Source organism: Mytilus edulis, chromosome 7 (assembly GCF_963676685.1).
Source record: "Mytilus edulis chromosome 7, xbMytEdul2.2, whole genome shotgun sequence".
Classification (NCBI taxonomy): domain Eukaryota; kingdom Metazoa; phylum Mollusca; class Bivalvia; order Mytilida; family Mytilidae; genus Mytilus; species Mytilus edulis.
In genome coordinates, this window is record NC_092350.1 from 70,052,758 (window position 1) to 70,075,845 (window position 23,088).

General features: G+C 32.3%; 2 protein-coding genes and 1 long non-coding RNA gene across 5 annotated transcripts in view; all 3 read left to right on the forward strand.

Moving 5' to 3' along the window:
• Positions 1–23,088, forward strand: part of LOC139482087 (low-density lipoprotein receptor-related protein 6-like) — an 86,335-nt gene that overhangs the window by 10,341 nt on the left and 52,906 nt on the right. The window contains exon 3 of the mRNA XM_071265742.1: positions 214–614. Coding sequence (XP_071121843.1) covers positions 214–614 — 401 coding nt within the window. The remainder of the gene's footprint in view (positions 1–213; positions 615–23,088) is intronic.
• Positions 2,706–23,088, forward strand: part of LOC139482088 (uncharacterized) — a 47,287-nt gene continuing 26,904 nt past the window's right edge. Inside the window, exons 1-7 of one of the 3 annotated variants that reach the window (XM_071265746.1) lie at positions 2,706–3,184; positions 15,547–15,659; positions 16,388–16,461; positions 19,125–19,205; positions 19,656–19,751; positions 22,044–22,187; positions 22,705–22,848. In XM_071265746.1, the coding sequence (XP_071121847.1) occupies positions 15,547–15,659; positions 16,388–16,461; positions 19,125–19,205; positions 19,656–19,751; positions 22,044–22,187; positions 22,705–22,848 (652 nt within the window). In that variant the 5' untranslated portion in view covers positions 2,706–3,184. Of the gene's footprint in view, positions 3,185–15,272; positions 15,660–16,387; positions 16,462–19,124; positions 19,206–19,655; positions 19,752–22,043; positions 22,188–22,704; positions 22,849–23,088 lie in introns of those variants that run through there. The other 2 variants (XM_071265747.1, XM_071265745.1) reach the window with 2 other exon arrangements.
• LOC139482089 (uncharacterized) lies at positions 19,780–20,954 on the forward strand. The gene is made up of 2 exons (XR_011654768.1): positions 19,780–20,169; positions 20,419–20,954. It is a non-coding gene; the product is annotated as an uncharacterized lncRNA (long non-coding RNA).

Genomic DNA, 23,088 nt, shown 5'->3' on the forward strand with positions numbered 1-23,088 from the left:
TGCTGTTCCTTTTGCTCTTAGTGTTTTACTGTGAATATTCTTGTGACCAGTATGTACCTGGCATGGATGGATACCCCATATTCTCTCTTTTTTATCAGTATGAAAGTTAGTAGTTGTATTTATGATTGCCAATTGCAACGAGACTATTAATCTCCACTAGAGGCTACATTAGCAACTTTGACAAGTATTATATTACCAATCTTATGTTAACAGGTACATGTATTGGACTGACTGGGGAGAGACACCAAAAATAGAACGCGCTGGAATGGACGGAACCCATGCACATCGATCTGTCATTATAAAGGAAAATATTCATTGGCCAAATGGACTTACGTTAGATTACGAAGATTCACAAATTTATTGGGCAGACGCTAAAAATGCTTTCATACATAGTTGTAAATTCGATGGTTCTGATCGCCGTGTGGTTGTTGAAGGGGAACTCCCTCATCCCTTTGCCTTGACATTGTACGATCGAACGTTATACTGGACCGATTGGAAGGATCGGTCTATTAATTCCTGTGATAAAATTACCGGTAGTAATCGGCGAGTTATACTTAGAGATATATATTCACCAATGGACATCCATTCATTTAGTGCTAGAAGACAACCAAAAGGTAAATAGAAGAAAAAGTAGAAAAAGAAAGATGTAGTGATAAAGTAGTATCAGTATTCTTTCTGTCTTTTTATATAAAATTTTCAAATAGCAACATAGGATATGGATTAGCAATTTCTCGTACATATGTGGCATATTAATAAAGTACCATGTTTAAGAATATACAACCATGGTGCTATAAGACCCTTTGGGGACACTGAGTAGGTAACTTGTTTTACACACTTAATGTTTACACTATGTTTGAAAATACCATTGAAAATTTATTTAAGGAATGACTGTAATATTTTTTCTGTCTATGAAGAAATAACATAAAAAATGTGGTGCACACTGAATAATGCGTGTAGCAGGTTATTTAACAGTGTGCACCACATTTTTTATGTTTTTTTGAATAGACAGAAAAAATATTACAGTCATTTCTTATAATTTAATTCTAAATTCCATTTTAAACCGTAGAAAACCTGGAAAAAACGTCGATGACGTCACAGTCACATGACTAAATTATGTCTATGGTCTGATAACAAAATAACGTCAGCCAATCAGAAGACGTGTTACATCCAAAATTAAATTATTATGGATTAAGCATGATACATCAGAGTTAATGATTAACCTACTACTGCTCAGCTCTTCTTTTCACAGGAAAATTTTAACAAATCTGACAATAAAAACTGTGCTCCCTACAATTAGTAGTACCTGTGCTTGCTTCATAAATTTTGTGTATAGACAAAATATATAAAAGAAATGTGCGTCTCGTGTACTTAATTATAATCCTGGTACCTTTGATAACTTTTTGTGAACAAAATCTTTTGAAATAATTTCAAGAATTGTAAGTTAATGGTAAGAAGCTGATAACTCACATTTAGGTCCGAGACCACAATTATTTCGTAGTGCATTTCTTTTAGAAGATAAATGAAAAGAAAAAAAATCCCACCTGCGCTTTCTCAATGAATTTTTACAGTGTGTTGTACTACTCTTAGGACAAATTATATCAAAATTATAGAAAACTTCATCGGCTCTAACTCAAAATATGGACAATTTTATGTTTAGGGCGTCTTGAAATCTTTTGACAGCTTCCGAAGTGCTAATTTTCAACCTTTTTCAGCTGGACCAAATCACTACTTTCCTTTAAATTCGGAACCCAATTTTTTTTACAGTGTAATTTCAGCCCCCTTCTTGCAATTTGAGGCATTAAACATAGAGAAATAAATTTGGAAGAGGTATAAAAATTAATGAGAAGTAACCCACTGTCAACACTAGGGACTATATTTGTGAACAACGAAAATCAAGGGAGGACAATTGTGGTCTCGGACTATATATATTCTTTCATCAACATCATCAATATATCAAATTTTTGAAAATAATATTTAAGAGATCTACATGAACATGTGACAGATAAGGCTTAGACAATACAAACTCTCATCAAAACCAGGTGTTGGGAAAAATTTGGATAATCTGCTCTGTCACATTTCTGCCCCTGATTCTTTTTGTATAAAAAGGATTTTTAATGGGGAACTTTGCATAACATTGATTTCCATGTTACATAACTTTATTTGTTAAACATGCTGAAAATTTAAAAAAAAACTGGCACATTTATATAATGCATTTTGTTTTTAACAGCAGCTGCTGTTTGAAATAAATAAAACAAAAACAATTTACATCTTTCATAACTTTTAGCTGTGGGCTGATAACAATTAAGACAATAAATTGCTTAATGTAACGTAAATGTTAGGATAGACACATTAGACAAAGTTATTTGTAGATCTATAGTGGTATTGGGCATGATGGAGATATATATATATATTATTTATCTTTTTTTGCCTGCCAGTCAAAAAATCACAAGGTATGCATGGATGTTGTACATGTGTTGATGTGTACATGTGTTGATATATGTACATGTGTTGATGTGTACATGTGTTGATATATGTACATGTGTTGATGTGTACATGTGTTGATATATGTACATGTGTTGATGTGTACATGTGTTGATATATGTACATGTGTTGTTGTTTACAATTAGTTAATCAAGCTAGATGAAAACCATTTATTTTTATGCCCCACCTACGATAGTAGAGGGGCATTATGTTTTCTGGTCTGTGCGTCCGTCCGTTCGTTCCACCGAATGCTACACTGTGTGTTTAAATGTAGGTCTAAACTATACTTGTGTGGCTTTTTTTACTAATGAGACTAGTCACACTAAAATTTAAAAAAAATAGTTGAGGTATGTATTGTGGGACTTGGATTACATAGCTAAAAGTTGCACAATGCATTGTCCATCTGATGGACACATTATTTGTCCATGATATGGACAAGACCACAAATTGAAATATTAAAGAAAACTAAAATGCAAGCCAATAGAAGCATTTCTTAGAAATAGCCAATAGAAGCATTTGTAAGAAATATTGAATTGGCCAATGAAATCATCTATTACAAAATCTAAAAGCCCCACACTGTACAGAATAGACCTACACACTTGGACAGGAAGTAAAGGAATTGACCAATCAGAGCTTACAATGTAAAAGAAGATAAAAGACATGTGGAAGTTGCTGAGGAGGATTTGGACATAAAGTCTCAAAGGTAAGGAATATATGTATATTTATTAACAGATTTTTGTGTCTAGTTTAACAGTGTACAAAAACTAAAGAGACTTGATGTTTTTTATAGAAGAAACTTTTTTTTTTTGAGATGCATAATTGGGCACTTTATACTTTGTGTGAATTTTGAATTGTGAATCAACATCAAAAGTCATCATTGTTCAGGATCCAAGATTCAAGATTTTTTCTTGTGATGCGTGACTAATGGAAATAGTTTTTGTGACTTGTGATCAGACCCCACTTAATGTCTTATTGAAATTGAAAATTGCTTGTTAATTATTCAGACATAATGTATTAGCAAGATGGAATTTTGCAAGGATCAAATTTTTGTTTTAAAGAAAGAAGATTATGAATTTATTAATGCTGAATTTGAATGTACAGATCTGGATGTAAAAATTTATGCAAATGGATTTTTAATCTCTTTTAAAAACTACTCTGACTTTGTATTATCAAGACTGTTGCTTGAAGGCAGGAAAACCTTTTTTTTTTGTATAAATGGTATGCAATAATTGTCTTAGTATTCAATCATCAACCAGAAAGTCAAAATTCGAGAATACTTGCATTGTGAGGTTAAGTGTCCAAAGCAGTGAAGCAGGAAGTAATTTAACCAAGTGACCATTAAAGAAATATGGATCACCATGTTATTCCCGTTGGATTCCTTGTAATTCTGTCACCACAAGATTTTCCAAGATTATTTGATTTCTGCCTCGATCATAGACATAGATTTTTAGTGTTGTCCCCACCTGCAGGAGATCAGTATTATGTAGTGTTTGCCTTTTTATCAGTGATTAATTTTAATGCAGCTCAAATATTTTGTAGGATTCATAATATATTTTGTTTAAAGTTTCCATTATTGGAAATAATTTAATTGGTGAGTGTAATGTTTTATAAGTCACAATTTGATATTATTTTAATAGTACCTTTATTGTCATTTATACATAATTTAATTAGTTTGTGACAAAAACAAACATAATATACATATGTACCGTAGCAAAGAAATTAAATAACTCTATAATAAATGAACACATGGAAAACAAATTTATAAGACTTATTTGCCCTCAGTTCTAATGACTGTTTTATAAAGGTGCCAATATTTTTAACATGTTGGAAATGATAGTGGGATTTAACATTTCTTTTACTTTTTGTTCTTGGGTAAGTGACATAAAATTGTGAGAAGGTTAACATTACCCCTTTGTTTTTTGTTAATTTTACATTCAAGGAGGAAGTGTTTTTCATCCTCGTGTAAGCGACACAGTTTACATATTCTATCCTTTCTAGAAATTTTATAATAGCAACCTTTTTTATTTCTAAGTTATGGTCACTATAATTCTCGACTTTAAGTGAAGGATTTCTTATACAAAATTATATATTTTCCTCCATTTTTAAATGATGAAGTTTATTATCTTTCTGTTTATTTCCCCCTTCTGATTAATGCTCTCTGTAACGAAATTCCCTAAACTTGTCACATCTGATGATATATATGCACTATCCCAGGTTAGGGGGAGGGTTGGGATCCTGTGTATTATGGAGTGTATTATGTGACTTGGTATTGTGGGACTTACTGATGTATTGTGGGACTTCTGATGTTACAGTTGTATAATGGAATGTATTGTGTGACTTGGTATTGTGGGACTGCTGATGTTATGGTTGTGTAATGGAACGTATTGTGTGACTTGGTATTATGGAACTGCTGATGTTATAGTTGTGTAATGGAACGTATTGTGTGACTTGGTATTTTGGGACTGCTGATGTTATAGTTGTGTTATAATGGAACGTATTGTGTGACTTGGTATTTTGGGACTGCTGATGTTATAGTTGTGTTATAATGGAACGTATTGTGTGACTTGGTATTATGGGACTGCTGATGTTATAGTTGTGTTATAATGGAACGTATTGTGTGACTTGGTATTTTGGGACTGCTGATGTTATAGTTGTGTTATAATGGAACATATTGTGTGACTTGGTATTTTGGGACTGCTGATGTTATAGTTGTGTTATAATGGAACGTATTGTGTGACTTGGTTTCATGGGACTGCTGATGTTATAGTTGTGTTATAATGGAACGTATTGTGTGACTTGGTATTGTGGGACTGCTGATGATATGGTTGTGTAATGGAACATATTGTGTGACTTGGTATTATGGGACTGCTGCTGTTATAGTTGTGTAATGGAACGTATTGTGTGACTTGGTATTTTGGGACTGCTGATGTTATAGTTGTGTTATAATGGAACGTATTGTGTGACTTGGTATTTTGGGACTGCTGATGTTATAGTTGTGTTATAATGGAACATATTGTGTGACTTGGTATTTTGGGACTGCTGATGTTATAGTTGTGTTATAATGGAACGTATTGTGTGACTTGGTATTTTGGGACTGCTGATGTTATAGTTGTGTTATAATGGAACGTATTGTGTGACTTGGTATTGTGGGACTGCTGATGATATGGTTGTGTAATGGAACATATTGTGTGACTTGGTATTATGGGACTTACTGATCTTATAGTTGTATAATGGTATGTATTGTGTGACTTGGTATTTTGGGACTGCTGATGTTATAGTTGTGTTATAATGGAACGTATTGTGTGACTTGGTATTTTGGGACTGCTGATGTTATAGTTGTGTTATAATGGAACGTATTGTGTGACTTGGTATTATGGGACTGCTGATGTTATAGTTGTGTTATAATGGAACGTATTGTGTGACTTGGTATTTTGGGACTGCTGATGTTATAGTTGTGTTATAATGGAACATATTGTGTGACTTGGTATTTTGGGACTGCTGATGTTATAGTTGTGTTATAATGGAACGTATTGTGTGACTTGGTTTCATGGGACTGCTGATGTTATAGTTGTGTTATAATGGAACGTATTGTGTGACTTGGTATTGTGGGACTGCTGATGATATGGTTGTGTAATGGAACATATTGTGTGACTTGGTATTATGGGACTGCTGCTGTTATAGTTGTGTAATGGAACGTATTGTGTGACTTGGTATTTTGGGACTGCTGATGTTATAGTTGTGTTATAATGGAACGTATTGTGTGACTTGGTATATTGGGACTGCTGATGTTATAGTTGTGTTATATTGGAACGTATTGTGTGACTTGGTATTATGGGACTGCTAATGTTATAGTTGTGTTATAATGGAACGTATTGTGTGACTTGGTATTATAGGACTGCTGATGTTATAGTTGTATAATGGAACGTATTGTGTGACTTGGTATTGTGGGACTTACTGATGTATTGTGGGACTGCTGATGATATGGTTGTGTAATGGAACGTATTGTGTGACTTGGTATTATGGGACTGCTGATGTTATAGTTGTGTAATGGAACGTATTGTGTGACTTGGTATTATGGGACTGCTGATGTTATAGTTGTGTAATGGAATGTATTGTGTGACTTGGTATTGTGGGACTTACTGATGTATTGTGGGACTGCTAATGTTATAGTTGTGTAATGGAACGTATTGTGTGACTTGGTATTATGGGACTGCTGATGTTATATTTGTGTAATGGAACGTATTGTGTGACTTGGTATTTTTGGACTGCTTATGTTATAGTTGTGTAATGGAACGTATTGTGTGACTTGGTATATTGGGACTGCTGATGTTATAGTTGTGTTATAATGGAACGTATTGTGTGACTTGGTATTATGGGACTGCTGATGTTATAGTTGTGTTATAATGGAACGTATTGTGTGACTTGGTATTTTGGGACTGCTGATGTTATAGTTGTGTTATAATGGAACGTATTGTGTGACTTTGTATTTTGGGACTGCTGATGTTATAGTTGTGTTATAATGGAACGTATTGTGTGACTTGGTATTATGGAACTGCTGATGTTATAGTTGTGTAATGGAACGTATTGTGTGACTTGGTATTTTGGGACTGCTGATGTTATAGTTGTGTTATAATGGAACGTATTGTGTGACTTGGTATTTTGGGACTGCTGATGTTATAGTTGTGTTATAATGGAACGTATTGTGTGACTTGGTATTATGGAACTGCTGATGTTATAGTTGTGTTATAATGGAACGTATTGTGTGACTTGGTATTTTGGGACTGCTGATGTTATAGTTGTGTTATAATGGAACGTATTGTGTGACTTGGTTTCATGGGACTGCTGATGTTATAGTTGTGTTATAATGGAACGTATTGTGTGACTTGGTATTGTGGGACTTACTGATCTTATAGTTGTATAATGGTATGTATTGTGTGACTTGGTATTATGGGACTGCTGATGATATGGTTGTGTAATGGAACATATTGTGTGACTTGGTATTATGGGACTGCTGCTGTTATAGTTGTGTAATGGAACGTATTGTGTGACTTGGTATTTTGGGACTGCTGATGTTATAGTTGTGTTATAATGGAACGTATTGTGTGACTTGGTATATTGGGACTGCTGATGTTATAGTTGTGTTATAATGGAACGTATTGTGTGACTTGGTTTCATGGGACTGCTGATGTTATAGTTGTGTTATAATGGAACGTATTGTGTGACTTGGTATTTTGGGACTGCTGATTTTATAGTTGTGTTATAATGGAACGTATTGTGTGACTTGGTATTATGGGACTGCTGATGTTATAGTTGTGTTATAATGGAAATTATTGTGTGACTTGGTATTATGGGACTGCTGATGTTATAGTTGTGTTATAATGGAACGTATTGTGTGACTGCTGATGTTATAGTTGTGTTATAATGGAACGTATTGTGTGACTTGGTATTATGGGACTGCTGATGAATTGTGGGACATTTACCATTTCCATCATCAATTCTATTACTATATTTGTAGTACTTATTTGTTTTATCAACTTTAATACTACGCTCACATACAAAATCTTTTATTTGATAATACAAATTTGATAATAAAAAAAATAATTGCCATTTATTAAATTGCCAAAATAACTTTTGATTGCCTTTTAAATTTGCTAAAGATTTTGGAAGTTAATCTTAAATTTTATTGCTGCAATCAATATTCCAATCATTGAAGATGAATTCTTTAGGGCACTAAGTGGATTAATGGGGGGGGGGGATTATTTACCCTGATCCAAATAATTGACTCTCATTAAAAGGTACACATGTGACTTGTCATATTTAAATCAGATGTCTTTCAATAAGCTGTGTGTATAAAACCATCAGGTAAATGGTTTATGATTATAGGAAAAGATGGTTTTTACCCTTTTATTGAGTGCATTAACTTTCAGGATGCCCTCTATTTCTCCTGCTCTTGGACACTGCAAATTGTGAGCTATTAATTTGTCATATGTATGTATTTGATGTTTGTCCCCTTTCAGAACTTTAGCATGATGGGACCAATCCACCCACCCTTACCTCCAACCCAACTTACATGTAAATGTCTCATGGAAAGGTTTCACATATGAGAATAGACTTTTTTCATATAACCGACTTTTGACTCCGGATTATATATTTTTTCAACAGGTTACCTAATCTGTGGTAGGAAATCCTGGTAGTCAACTAAGAGCAACTAAAATCAAACATATAATCAGTGCAATTTTGGGGGAAAGTTTAATGTTTTTTGCGATTATTTTGTTGTGTATAGAACAGTTAATTTCCCCCCAAAATTGCATTGATTGAAAGCTTGATTTTACTTCTTTACAATGCTCTTACTTGACCGAGTACCATGATTTCTTACCAAAGATTAGGTTACCTGTGGAGAAAATATAAACTCCAAAGTCAAAAGTATGTAATATGAAAATAGTCTATCGATACAGTGCACTTGACTATTGTGAAATAAAATACTGCCAAATATTGGTGTGAAATGTCAGATAAAAAAGTAGTGATACAAATAGATTTGTTTTATATAAATTTAGCAAACTACTAGCGGATAAGCCACACAACTCCATTTGGACACAGGAAGTGTTTATACCAGCCTCTTTTTAGAAACATTATGGAGTCCATATTGTTTATCATTTTAGTTCTTCTGTGTGTATTAATGCTACTTGTATTAATTCATATAGCAGTTGTGATAACTATTTATTATGGAAAACTAATTCAAATTTTTTTGAGATGGGATACACACTTTCACTAAGGTAATGTTAATGCAATCCTAGTAGTAAGTCATATTGTTGAATTTACGTGAGCCCTAACAGAGTACAGAACTTAAGATGAGTTTAGAGACATTGTTACCAACAGTATGACCTGCTATTCCTTCCAGAGCACCTGAGGTCACCCCAGTTTTTCGAGGTCAGTGTTTTTCCTTTGTTTTTAGTTTTCATAGTTGAATGTTATTGTGTGTCTTATCTGTTCCCAGGTATTTCTTTTGTACATTTGAAGCCCTTCTGTATGGCTAAGATTTTGGTTGATGACTCTTCCATTCATAAGTTGAAGACCTTGTGGGGACCTCTGAATATGTATATATCTACACTCTACAGTAGGATTGGTGATACTGCTATTACATTGATGATCAATTTATATCCATTCTTTTGTCAACAACTAATCAAATACAGTACAGTTGCATTTTGTTTGGACTTTAAGGCTCAGTTAAGATGATAATTACAGTTCTCAGTTTATAGGCAAAGGAATTAAAAAGGTAATACAACTGTTTATGCACATCAATTATACTGTTCAATATACATTGAATCTCCATCCCTTTTTCAATAGGGAAAAAAAACCCACCTACCTACCCTATTTTAAAATTCCTTGTAAAAGGAAACACACATTTTTTGTTGGCCTAGCTAGGGGATAGATATTCTGGTCTGAGATTGATGGATCTGTATGTAATAATCTTTTATCAGTATAATAAAATTATATGATTTTTTGTCTCTTATTAGTCCCCTATTGATGAAGTCATAGGGGAGTCTTAGGTTTGCACTCTATGAGTCTGTCTGTCTGTTCATCCATCGGTAAGTCTGGCAAATCAGTTGGACATAGGGCAGTCGTTTAATGCTGCTGTTAGGCAGAGTAGATTTTTTGAAAATGATTCCTTTTGAAAAATGCCAACAAAGTCACTGCAAGCATTTTTAGAACTGTTTTAAAGATACAAAGGGTCACAGGTGTAAAATAATGCCAATTCTCTTGGTATACGAAGTGCTATTTTCATATGATTTCAATAGATTTTTTCATTGGTTTCATCTCATTGATTGCTTTCAGATTAATGTCAACACATTTTGTGTTACTTTAATGGTTGTCAAGACAAATGTGAATAAAGCGGCAAATAATATTTTGTAAATTACTTTTTATCATGAATAAAGCAATAAAAATTTCTTCAAGCATTTTGTTACTTTTAGATATAAAAGGGTCAAAGGGGAAAAACAATGCAATTTCTCAGGGTACAGATTTTTTTCATCCAAATTGGATGTTTTTTTCATACAAGGTACGTTGTGATGATGTTCAATGAGGTCAGTGGTATTTTAATATCCAAGGGAACGACCATTTAACTTCAAGGTGGGGGGCTATGTTTTTTTCTGAAAAAAATATTCTGATTCCCAATTTGATGAAATAAAATATTCTGTTCAAGCAGATGACAAAAAAAATATTCTGACCCCAGATTTCCCCTATACCTTATAGTGTTACATTTTGAAAAAAAAATCATTGAGAGGGTTGAAAAATTAAATAAAATTGTTTCTGTGAAGCATGAAATTTTTTTTCTGACTCAGACAAAAAAACCATAGACCCCCCCCCCCTTTTGTAGTTAAATGGTTGCTCCCTAAGGCTTCCATGCCTCTGCATAGCTGATTTTAAGGAACTAGTTCAAGACATTTATTGTTGGCCTCTGATAATTTGCACAACATGATATGAACACAATTTTTGTTCATTTAAATGTTGGCCTTTTGAATTACTTGTTTTTATTATAGATCAAATCAAAACTCAAATTACAATAAAAGTCAAACACCCAGAATGTGGTGTTGGACTTACATTTACAAGTTTGGACAGGAAAGAAAGGAATTGAACATATGTGACAGGAAATGATGGCATCAATGGGCATAAGTGAAATACCAGTGGGATTCTTAGTTACTGTATTTTATTATGACTTTATTCAAATTTATGACTTTTGTTTGTCAAATTGTTATAAATATTCCTTCTCCTTTGATGGTGATATATACATTATGATCTTCTATAACACAGCTGAACTGTCTTCAACATGTTCCTTTCTCTGGAATAACTCCTACTTAGCCTTCACTTACTTATTGCAAGACTAATGGACATATTTGTAAGTAATTTTGTATTTCTCCTCTTTTTGTCTTAAAGTATCTTGAAATTTGCATTCTGAATCTGTGAAATTTTTAAGTAATGGAAAAGTATCCAGCATAGATTTCACTGGTTTATTTATTTTGAATGATTTGATAAGATTGATGATAGCTTTGGTGTATTTGTATCAAACTATTTTATTTTAAGTTACCATATCTTATTTGTGTCATGTATCAATGTGCAAGAATTTTTTTATGAAATGGAAGACATACAAAACTAAATATAATGTATATTCCCTGTGATGGAGTAACATATTGATGGTTGGTCAATGATAATGAAGTAATTACTTCCAATAATTATGTCATCTGATCTTGAACATCATTTTTCATAGTTAAGTGACTTAATGTGCAATATTTGCTATTTTGGTACATAATCCAACAATATTTAGTGAGGTTGCACATGTCAAGTAGACATTTGTCGTTTGACCGCATTAAACCTTAGTTTCATGGTTTTTGGACTTTGCCAAATTTGCATTCAGTTTATCTGCTCATCTGAGTAACTTAAGTAATAGCTGAAACAAAATTGGTGTGTTTATGATAATCAGATCAATAAAGACATGTCTAAATTCCATTTAATTGATAAATCCAACAACACAAAGGGGTAAAAAATATAACAAAGCAATACTAATTTAAAATGAAAAACGGAAAAATAGAGACTAGAGAATTAAAAGATGCTATGTTTGTTTAATTCATCTTATTAGCTTTTATATTATAAAATACAAGGATGCAGGTCTTCATGTAATTCGGCTTATACATATATAGAAGAAAAGTACAACAATAATGATAGTTAATATTTACGGGAAAAAATAAGAGGTAATCTAAAAGTAGTGAAGAAATTGGGGGTTATGAAGGGCCCATTATTTTTATGTTTTATTTCAGTTCATAAAGTTCTCATTTAAAAAAAAAAGTTAAAAAAATGAATCATAAAAAAAACGCTTTGGCTTTTCTTTTTTTTTCGTGGACACTATTTGTATAATAAATCTTATAATAATTATCAAAATCGGATGCAATTGCTGTTTTGTCCTTCACACGATAATATTTTGAACCATTTTGTTGGATGAAAATAGAGTTCCAACCGATTTGAAATGATTTCCTGATTGACCAAACGACAACCGATTTTTCTGTTTACACAATGCGATTTTGACTAACGACTTCACAGCTAAGTAATCGGATGGAAAATTGTGCCATGTGAATGCACCTTTATCGTTATCTTGATGATAGGTTTTTGTTAAATAATCAAGAATTCTCTAAATTTACCCAAAGGAACTTACTTTGAATAAATCAAATATAAACAGCAATAATATCCTTTCAGATTTAGATATTTTAATTTTACACAGAAAACTACAAACTATACAAAAATTTAAGATATAACAGGCTTTTTGTGTGAACCCTCTGAGGCCAAACAAAAGGAAATTTTGAATATTTAAAGGAGAATAACACTTACAGTGCACATTATGTATTGTGTTATTTGGCATTGTGGGAATTGAAGACTTGGTTGTCAAGAATTCTTGTGCAGTTTTGCAGTGTGGAACATGGCAATTGCTGACATATTTTTAAACATTTTGTGGTACTTGTCTATATTATATTTGTAATGTTAATGCACATTGTACATGATTTGGCATAGTGGGACTTGCTTTCCTTGACTTCTATTTAATCATTGGGAGTCAGGTGATCATAAAAGGACCAATGGAAATTTTTCTTACATTTCACATTTTAATTTTTATAAATGGCAGAAATTACTTTTTTTGTTATTTATGATATTAGTTACTCCTTTTTTACTCCTGTTGTTGATATGCACAACTTTCAGCAGATGGGAAAGACATTTTAGAAACTGGAATATTTTTCTTTAGTATACTTGTATGAGAATATGTAAGCAAATATATATTAAACAAAATTAAAATAAATTTTATTACAAATGAATTATGTCACAGATATAAAGGTTGGAAATAATAATATTGAAACCCCAGATTTAAGAATTGTTAAATGCAACTCAAAAGTTAATTTTATGTAATCTGTCAGGACCCAATCGCAAGGAAATAATAGGTATCTTAAGTGTAAGTGGTTTTCTTGCAAATCTGATTACATGGTTTCGACTGGTTGCGGTTGTTTAATGTTGCCATTAGGTGGAACAGATTTTATTCAAAAAATGAAATAAGACACAGATTGGATTGATGGATGGAAAAAAGTCACAGAATTCATTTCACATAATGGACAAAAGCCACTTGTTATTGTCCATATTTCATGAAACAGGAAGTTATAGTCATTAACATGTGACAAGTTTTGTCAGCCATTCAAACAAACAAAAAATTGTTATGGCTGATTGCATTTTAAACCAAGTTCCACTTGCTTTACTCATTTTTGATAATGATTTTGGCTATGCAGAGGCTGTCAGCTTTTGTGAGGATTTTGATTTGGATATTTTGGAATTGAGGGAACAAGAATTTTCATGCCTATTTTTTTTCACAAACATTGAGTTTAGAATATGTTTATTCTTTTGTGAAGTTTCTGGATTTCTGGATTAATGTCAAAGGTAGAAGAGTGATTAAGGTATATATATATATATATATATATATATATAAGTACGTCTGAGTCAGTGACAACCCTACAACAGATGTATCCATCGGATCGCCATCAATGATGGTGATACATGGCTGTGTACATAATGTATATACAACTCGTCTAAACATCAACCCAACAATGTTAGATCTGTAAATTTGCTTTCACAAATTTTTTGTTCTTCCCTCGCCGGGATTCGAACCCATGCTACTGTGATATCGTGACACCAAATCGCCTGCACTGCAGCCGTCCCGCTAGACCACAGGTGGTCGTGTGGTCTAGCGGGACGGCTGCAGATCTTGTACAAAGTCAAAATACAAATTATAATTTGTACAATATTCTTGTACAAATTATAATTTGTACAAAATGATAACTTGTACACAACATATATATTGATTTTTTTACAGACATTACTGTTATACACTGTGTAGTCTTAATTTTTTTTCTTTGTTTTCTTGTGGTTCTTTGTACAATGTTAATGGTTATTTGTATTGATGACTTTTGGTGATAGTCAATTCTTGCTAGATCAAATTTTGGATAAAAAAAACTGTTTAGACCAATAATTTAAAAAAAACTGCCTATAAGCTGTATATATTTTTGTATATATTTCCCTTGTTTTTGTCGAGCCTTCGACTTTAGTCGAAAAAGCGAGACATAGCGATCCTACATTCCGTCGTCGTCGTCGTCGGCGGCGGCGGTGTCCACAAATATTCACTCTGTGGTTAAAGTTTTTGAAATTTTAATAACTTTCTTAAACTATCCTTGAATTGTACGAAACTTTGACAGAAGCTTGTTTATGATCAGGAGATAGTATCCAGAAGTAAATTTTGGAAAAATAAAATTCCATTTTTTTCCGTATTTTACTTATAAATGGACTTAGTTTTTTCTGCCAGGAAACATTACATTCACTCTGTGGTTAAAGTTTTAAAAATTTTAATAACTTTCTTAAACTATCCTGGAAATGTACAAAACTTGGCCAGAAGCTTGTTTATGATCAGGAGATAGTATCCAGAAGTAAATTTTGTAAAAATAAAATTCCATTTTTCCCGTATTTTACTTATAAATGGACTTAGTTTTTCTTCCAGTTAACATTACATACAGTCTGCAGTTAAAGTATTTAAAACATTTTTAAAATTCTTAAACTAGCCTGGATTTTTACCAAACTTGGACAGAAGCTTCTGACAATCAAAAGATAGTATCGAGAGGAATAATTTTATTGATTTTTTTCATCATTTTTGATGAGTGTGTGATTAACAGCAAAAGTAGGCGAGACACTGGGTTCCGCGGAACCCTTACAAATTTTTTATTCTCCATATGCAGAACAACCATGAAATTAAGAGTTGTATTTAGTTTTAGTTAGTTTTTCAATGATTTTTTTTAACATTGTCATGGATACTCTGTGCAGTCATAGCAGTTGTATTTTATACAGAAACAAGAGTGTCTGTTTCTTTGTTGTCAATCAATCAAAATTAAGGATTCTAATTAATCATACATGTTATGCAATTAATTATAACTGAAGTTGTAAAAATAGTACATGTAGTAAGTCAACGGAATTTATTAAAATATGATAATTTTACAGATGTTTATGTGGTCAAAAATAAAAGGGACAGCAGTGAGATGGCCAGTAAAGGTTGTAAGGCCTAGGGTTGATGATGAGAAATGTATTATTTACATACACAGTGACCATGCAGAGTAAGTACATAGTCAAATTTGTAAAAGTTTAGATTGTTTTTCCCTATGGCAAAGAGGCAGGAACATATACATTTTTACCCATGTCTGTCATAATGTACATGTCTTGTCATTCTGAAATACAAGTTGTCCAGCATTTTTTGGCTATACCTGAAGATATATTGAGCTTATCATTTTTATGAAGTTAACTTTGTATAATGATGAGTTACAGATGGAGTTTGTGTTTCGTTTTGAATGACCTGAACTTTTGTTGGAATTTTGGGCCTTGGCCTTATCTATGATATAAGTCATTGAAACTTTGGGGGAAATTATTCTAGGTTCTTTAGGGAGGTAAAAGTTAAAAAGAAAGAAGTTATGACAATGTATTGGAGGCAATGATCTTTAGAAGTTGAATTGTCTAATGAGGGATGGTAGATGTAAAGTGATGAGAGTAGCTCACCAGTGGCCCATTTCATAATGTTTATATCTGTTTAATCTAATGGCAATTTTACAAATATCTGTCTAAGTTGGCTCCTATTAGAAGAAATAATTTCACAAAGGATTCATGGATGTTTAAATTGTGAACAGCTTCTTTGTTCATGAATACATGCAAATGAGCAATCATAGATTAAAAATATTGATTTAGTAGGGATTTTCAGTTTTTCCTGGATTTCAGTAACATGTATATGTTAGATAATGATTCCTGGTCTAGGATCGCTGTGAAGTACATTACATTTTTAAATATTTTGTAGAGTTGCAGTAGATCTTAAGTCATGTATTCCATTTTACAACGAGAACTATGACAAAATGATGCAAGAAGGCATTGGTAGTTAATGTTTTAATTCAGTTTAAAAGTTTTGTCAGTTTAATAGTTTTGTCAGTTGAATAGTTTTGTTCTACAAGTTTATTTTTCATATTGCTTACAAAGGAGGTACAAAATTACTTTAAAAGTTAAGTCCATAACTTACTACTTCATTTTTATTGATTCCAAATACTGTAAATTCAGAAATTAATGCGAGGTTTTTATTATTGCGAAAAATGCGACTGAGTTGTAAACGCAATAATTTAAACTCGCATTTTGAAATATTTTATATGAATTTAACAGGATTTTTCTGAAAATCGTAAAAATTAAAATCGCATTTAAGTCTAAAATGAAAATATCGCAATAATAAATGCACGCAATAATTTCTGAATTTACAGTACATTTGAACAATATCTTTCAGTCTTTGAATGACAATGACCATTACAGTTAATACTAAAGGTACCTGGTACCTATATTACATGCATGTTTCTATTTTGTTATCTTTTTTCTGGTAAAAAGAATTCCCTTAGTTTAAAGAGGTAGACCACATATTTAGTTTAAGGCTTAACTTAAAAAAAAAATAAATTTGGTTTTGTTTATGCAAAACTTTCCCACCCAGAAGAATTTATGTAGCATATATCATTGATTCATTGCTAGTTTTGTACCTCATTTGCATTGCATGGCTAATTATAAAGTACAGTATATGTGAAAAAAATTTGTTAACCCTCTAATGCCACAGGTATAATACACAAGTCCATCCATCCTTTTATAACAACCATGCCCTCCATACATTTCCAGGTTAAAAATATACTCTGTTTGAAAGCTAAGTAAAATGGCAACTTATGTCTGAACTTACAAAATCAATGTATTTGAGAAGAATGTGATCCACTACAACCAATTTGAAATCCTAGACACATTTTATTTGTCAAAAAGATCCTTTATGGGAGAGGATGAGCTAATTCAGACTTGCTTCAGGCAAAAATTGTGCACTCTGTGTCTCAACTTTGGCTATATAGAATTAAGGTAGAGGGCAATTAAGACTTAAATGTATCAAAATACTGGCTTTGAAAAAGAAAAAGAATTAAGAGAGCTATTGCTGGCACTTTCAGCCTTCCATTTGTTGATGATGTAGGGATAAGTAATTAGTCACTTTGATAATATACATATTGTGAAGAGCTTGTCTTAGTCTAACTCCAATTTGAATATGACATCATTCTGTTTAGTGGTTCGGATTTGAATTGAAAAAAATGACAAGTCATACAACACATTATAGTTAGCCATGTATAAGAATTAAATTTGTGATATGTTTTTTAAAATAGTTATCTGCCATAATGTTATTATTATAAAATCCTGAAACTTAATTGTATCTATGATGAGTTTATTCACTAATTTCTCAGCAGAATAAGTCAAATTGATATGAAGAAAGATGTTACTAAGTTGTTTATCCTTTGAGCTGCATCGGATAGAAATCGACCTAATGCAAGTCCACGTATACATGTACATTGCTAATACTTTGCTTGATTTTGTGACATTCAAATGCGGAATTAAAGATGGATGTTGGTCTGATTTGAGGGTATTTGTATATTGCGTCAATTTTCAAACAGTTACAGACTTTGCATATAAATTTTTGTCAACTCAAAATTAGTTAATAGATGTTTGAATATTTATTTGCATAAGGGTCGATTTCTATCCGACTCAGCTCATTTAATGTTCTCTGTAGAAGGACAAGGTTCAATAAAATGCTTTTTTTGCTCCCTTAATGCACTGAATTTTGATATTCATTATTGTAGTAATATGATGGATCTTTTAATGTTTTGATAACTCTTTTATTTTTTCCAGAATTTGATACATTGACCTTTTTAAATTTGATTTGTTTTGTCAGAAAATGCAGTAAAACCTATTTTTAAACTTAAAACAGCTATTTCAAATATGTGTCTTCCAACAATGTTGACTAGACTAGGAAAATGTTGATAAACTTTAATAGTTTGAATATCTAAAGTTGTTAAAGTAACAACAGAAACACTACCAGTCTATATATGTCTAAATTCTTCAGAAATGAATAAAAAGTTGCTGAAAAACTTCTACATTTCCATCCAAATCAGCAATAAAAAACAAACTAAAACTGCAGTTCTCACTTTATAGTAGTTGCAATGCTACTTGTCTAGTGAAAGTTAACCTGTACTATATTATTTCAATATATTTTACAAATCTGCAGATGTTTGGCGTCTACATTTTCTAAGGGGCCAATAACTTCCTGTGGTACCTTGTCCTGTACTTTTTGGTCAGCTCCTCTAAAACCATGTTAAATTACTGACTGCAGACAACAGAGTTAGCTCCCTTATAAAAAAATATGCATTTCAGTTCGTATTAGTTTAATGTATTATACATATTCATGACATTGTTTTTACTGACATGTAATATAAATCATCTTGGATTATTCAGATGTTATGACTCAGTTAATGTTCAAAAGTTATAATTATTAAAAGTTTTAAAAAGTCTGTGAAACTGTTTTAAATTGTATGTTGTCTCTCTCTTTCTGCACCAGACATGTATACCACAAAAAGATCACTGCAATTCAGTCGTATTATGCATATTTCTTTTATTTTATTTAGATCCATGTTTGGCCAGGTATGTTTGATTTTCAAGACAACAATAATTATAGCATTAATTTACATTTATGATTTTAGATATTCTGAAAAAGAAAAAAATGAAAGATACATTAGCAGAATTTTTAGAAGATTGCAGATGGGTACTGAAGGAATATTCAGGTAATTTCATCTGCTTTACAAATTTTATAAGACGAAGGAGATGTGGTGTGATTACCAATGAGACAACAATCCACTAGTGCTCAAATGAAGTGGATGTAAGCCATTATAGCTAAAGGCAACTGTATGGCATTCAATAATGAGGAAAATCCATACCATATAGTCAGCTATAAAAGGCCCTTACATGAAAAATGTGAAATAATTCAATTGAGAAAACTAACGGCCTATTTTATGACAAAACAATTGAATTAATATGATGACATGAACCAACAACAACCACTAAACTAATTGCTCCTGACTTGGAACAGGCATATAAAGAATGTGGTGGGGTTTAACATGTTTGTGAGGATCCACATCTGCCTGAATGTCCAATAAATAAAGGATCCTGTGGGTCAACAAATTTGTAAATGTATATAAGGACAGAATTAGGACCGCTTTGTTTTTGTTATACAGCATGTACAGAGAAAGCACCAGGAAAGGGAAAAAGAAAAAGAAAATTGAGCAGAATCAAGATAAAAGAACAAAAGAAAAAAAAGTTGGATGAAGGAGGTTTGTAAATTGTTTGACTATTGTTTAGGCCACTTTTTTTTTATTAGTTGGTTTACGGATCCGCCGACCCTGTATTTCACGATATTGAAATAAAAATAAAAATGATTTTGAAGATTTTTTTTAATTCCGCCGACCCTTTTCTGTTTGAAGAAGTACAAATAAAAATAAAAACATGATAAAAAAAAGATCGGTCTTTCTTCTTCCAGTCGGAATACCCAGTCAGATTCGAAAATCCTGTGCGGTTCCCTGTTCGGTCAACGTTTCATCATGATCTAATGTGGTGAAAAGGAACCAGTTGAAAGGCGGTTCCCTGTTCAGTCAACGTTTCATCATGATCTAATGCGGTGAAAAGGAACCAGTTGAAAATGGAGGACCAGATACGATTTTACAATACGTACTTGTAAAGACTAAAGACTACGTACTTAGATTTACCCATTAATTGTTGGAGATTTTCGGTGTAAATCTAGCGGTTGAACAAATTGAACATCGCAGTCATGAATAATAAAAATGAAAATTATTTTTGAGATCGTTTGGGTATTTTGGTTTAAAAGGTCGGACCATCGCTAGTTTGAACCCACAGGCACTTGTTTCTAGAAGTTCTATTTATATGGATAGTCGACCTTCCTATGGATAGAAACAAGTGCCCGTGTTTGAATCCCTGTTTCAGACAGTCAGTGAGGTTGACGGCGGGTCAACTTTGGTTCAAGTGTTGATCAGAAAGTCTGAGACCCGTTGAAAGGGGCTGTTTTAGTTCCATTACAGGTACTAGTCCAAATAATTATGACGTCTGGCAAGGCTTCCTGGCATCCCAGATTTGTTTTTAAATAGCCTTGCCAGACGTCACTAAAGGGAAGGATCTTTTAACTTGCTGCCAGGGATGGGTGTCATTAATTGGCCTTATTATATAAATACCTTCCCACGGTACCCATTAAGATTTAATGGAACAGAGATGGGGTATGGTGAACAATATCCCAACACAAAATCAGAACATGTATTACTGTCATAGAATGCAGGACAATTAAAATCACTTCAACATTTATAAAAAGGGACAATCACAGGACACTTCGAGATATAAGCTAATACTTATAGCAGTGTAAAATAGCATAAAAAGCCTAAAAAGGACATGTTTTCATGTACCACATATGAAGGCATATGACCTGCAGAGCGCATATGGTATTTCCTCAATAAAATTGTATTGTGTTATGAGGAATTTTGTCACTCCCTGATCTAAATTTGATAAATAAATACACAGAACAAAGAGAAATGCAATTGGATAAAACACTTCCCTTTCATCAGGGACATTTAATATATATATCTTCTTTCATCAATCTACATTGACATTTGACTCCTTGTAACACATTTAATTTAAAATAAAACAGCAAGAATTAATACCAAATTATGAAACGATCTGCATACATTGTTAGTATAATACACTATTATATAGAGTAATGTCATTGTTTGTTGTTTCTCTCCATTTTTGGTTAAAAAAAACCAGCATTAATTCCAATTTTTATTTTTATTTTTTTTTCGACCTCCTACCCTATATTTTTTCATTATTTTTATTTTTATTTTTTTTTCGACCTCCTACCCTTCCTTTTTTAAGAAGAATCCCGTAAACCAACTAATAAAAAAAAAGTGGCCTTAGAAATAATTCATGATATGCAAAATTCATATTTATTTTAATGGAGGTAGGCACTTTATTCCTAATATTTCATCTCAAGCAAAAGAAAGGCATACATTTGATGCCTTGCATAGCAGGAGAGTTGATGATACAGCCAATTTTTATATGACCTCAAAAAATTTGCGTTCATACTCTTGTGGGCATGAAAAGGAACATGTTCAGGGAACAGTAAATGAGCTATATCAACTATTTTGGTAAATAGGCAATTATTCAACATATCAGGAGAAAGGAATACATTCACTGTTGTTATTAATAAAACATAAAAAAACATTGCTTGGATAAATTTTAAAATTATGCGCAACTACAGTTGCAATCTTCAAGTGGTGCTTTCCAGCACTTTGATTTTTAATACACCTTATCGCTATTTGTCCGCCATTACTGGAAATCACACAAGTTCCCGTAAAATTTTGACGTCATAATAGAAAATATCTGACGCCACAATGGAAAAGAGATTGTTGTATGACGTCAAAAGTTCAAGCGGAACAGATTCTTGGGTCAAGCGGAAATAGCGATAAGGTGTATTTAATCCTTCATTAATAATTTTTTTTTTATAAATCCCAATTTTTATAACATAAATAAAACTAAAATATGTTTTTTATTTTTTTTTACAGATCAGGAAAGTGCAGATGGATTATCTGGTATAAAAGGAGACTGTAGTAGTGTCAATTCTGAATTAGAAAATACAGAAATAGTGGGGAATGATGATGAGATGGTTGAACAGATTCTCCAGAATAATACTAAACTGATTAAAAAAGGTATAATACCAATTGTATTACAGTTTTATACAAAATCTAGGTATGCATATGATAAATGGAAGGGGGGGGAGTATATAGTATTCATGATTGGAGGGTCTGTGTCCAGTATCTACAAGTCCTCCTTAGCTATTCTGTGAAAGTCGTATTGAAAGTTTTACAAATTCTTTGGTATTGCTGGAGTTACTGATGCATCTTGGAATTTACTGACACATTGTGGGACTTCTAAAGTTTTAAGTTGTTTAAAGGAATGTATTATGTAACTTGGTATTGCTGGATGTATTGTGGGACGTACTGATGCATTGTGGAATGTACTGATGTATCATGTGTATTGTGGGATGTACTGATGCATTGTGGGACTGCTGATGCTTCAGTTTTGCTATACAATTTCTGAAATTGTGCTTTCCTAAAATTTTGTTATTTTTTTTAAATTAATTCTTCTTTAATAAGAAAAAAGAATTTAAATCCCAATTTTATAACATAAATAAAACTAAATTATGTTTTTTATTTTTTTTTACAGATCATGAAAGTGCAGATGGATTATCTGGTATAAAAGGAGACTGTAGTAGTGTCAATTCTGAATTAGAAAATACAGAAATAGTGGGGAATGATGATGAGATGGTTGAACAGATTCTCCAGGATAATACTAAACTGATTAAAAAAGGTATAATACCAATTGTATTACAGTTTTATACAAAATCTAGGTATGCATATGATAAATGGGGGGGGGGAGTATATAATATTCATCATTGGAGGGTCTGTGTCCAGTATCTACAAGTCCTCCTTAGCTATTCTGTGAAAGTCGTATTGAAAGTTTTACAAATTCTTTGGTATTGCTGGAGTTACTGATGCATCTTGGAATTTACTGACACATTGTGGGACTTCTAAAGTTTTAAGTTGTTTA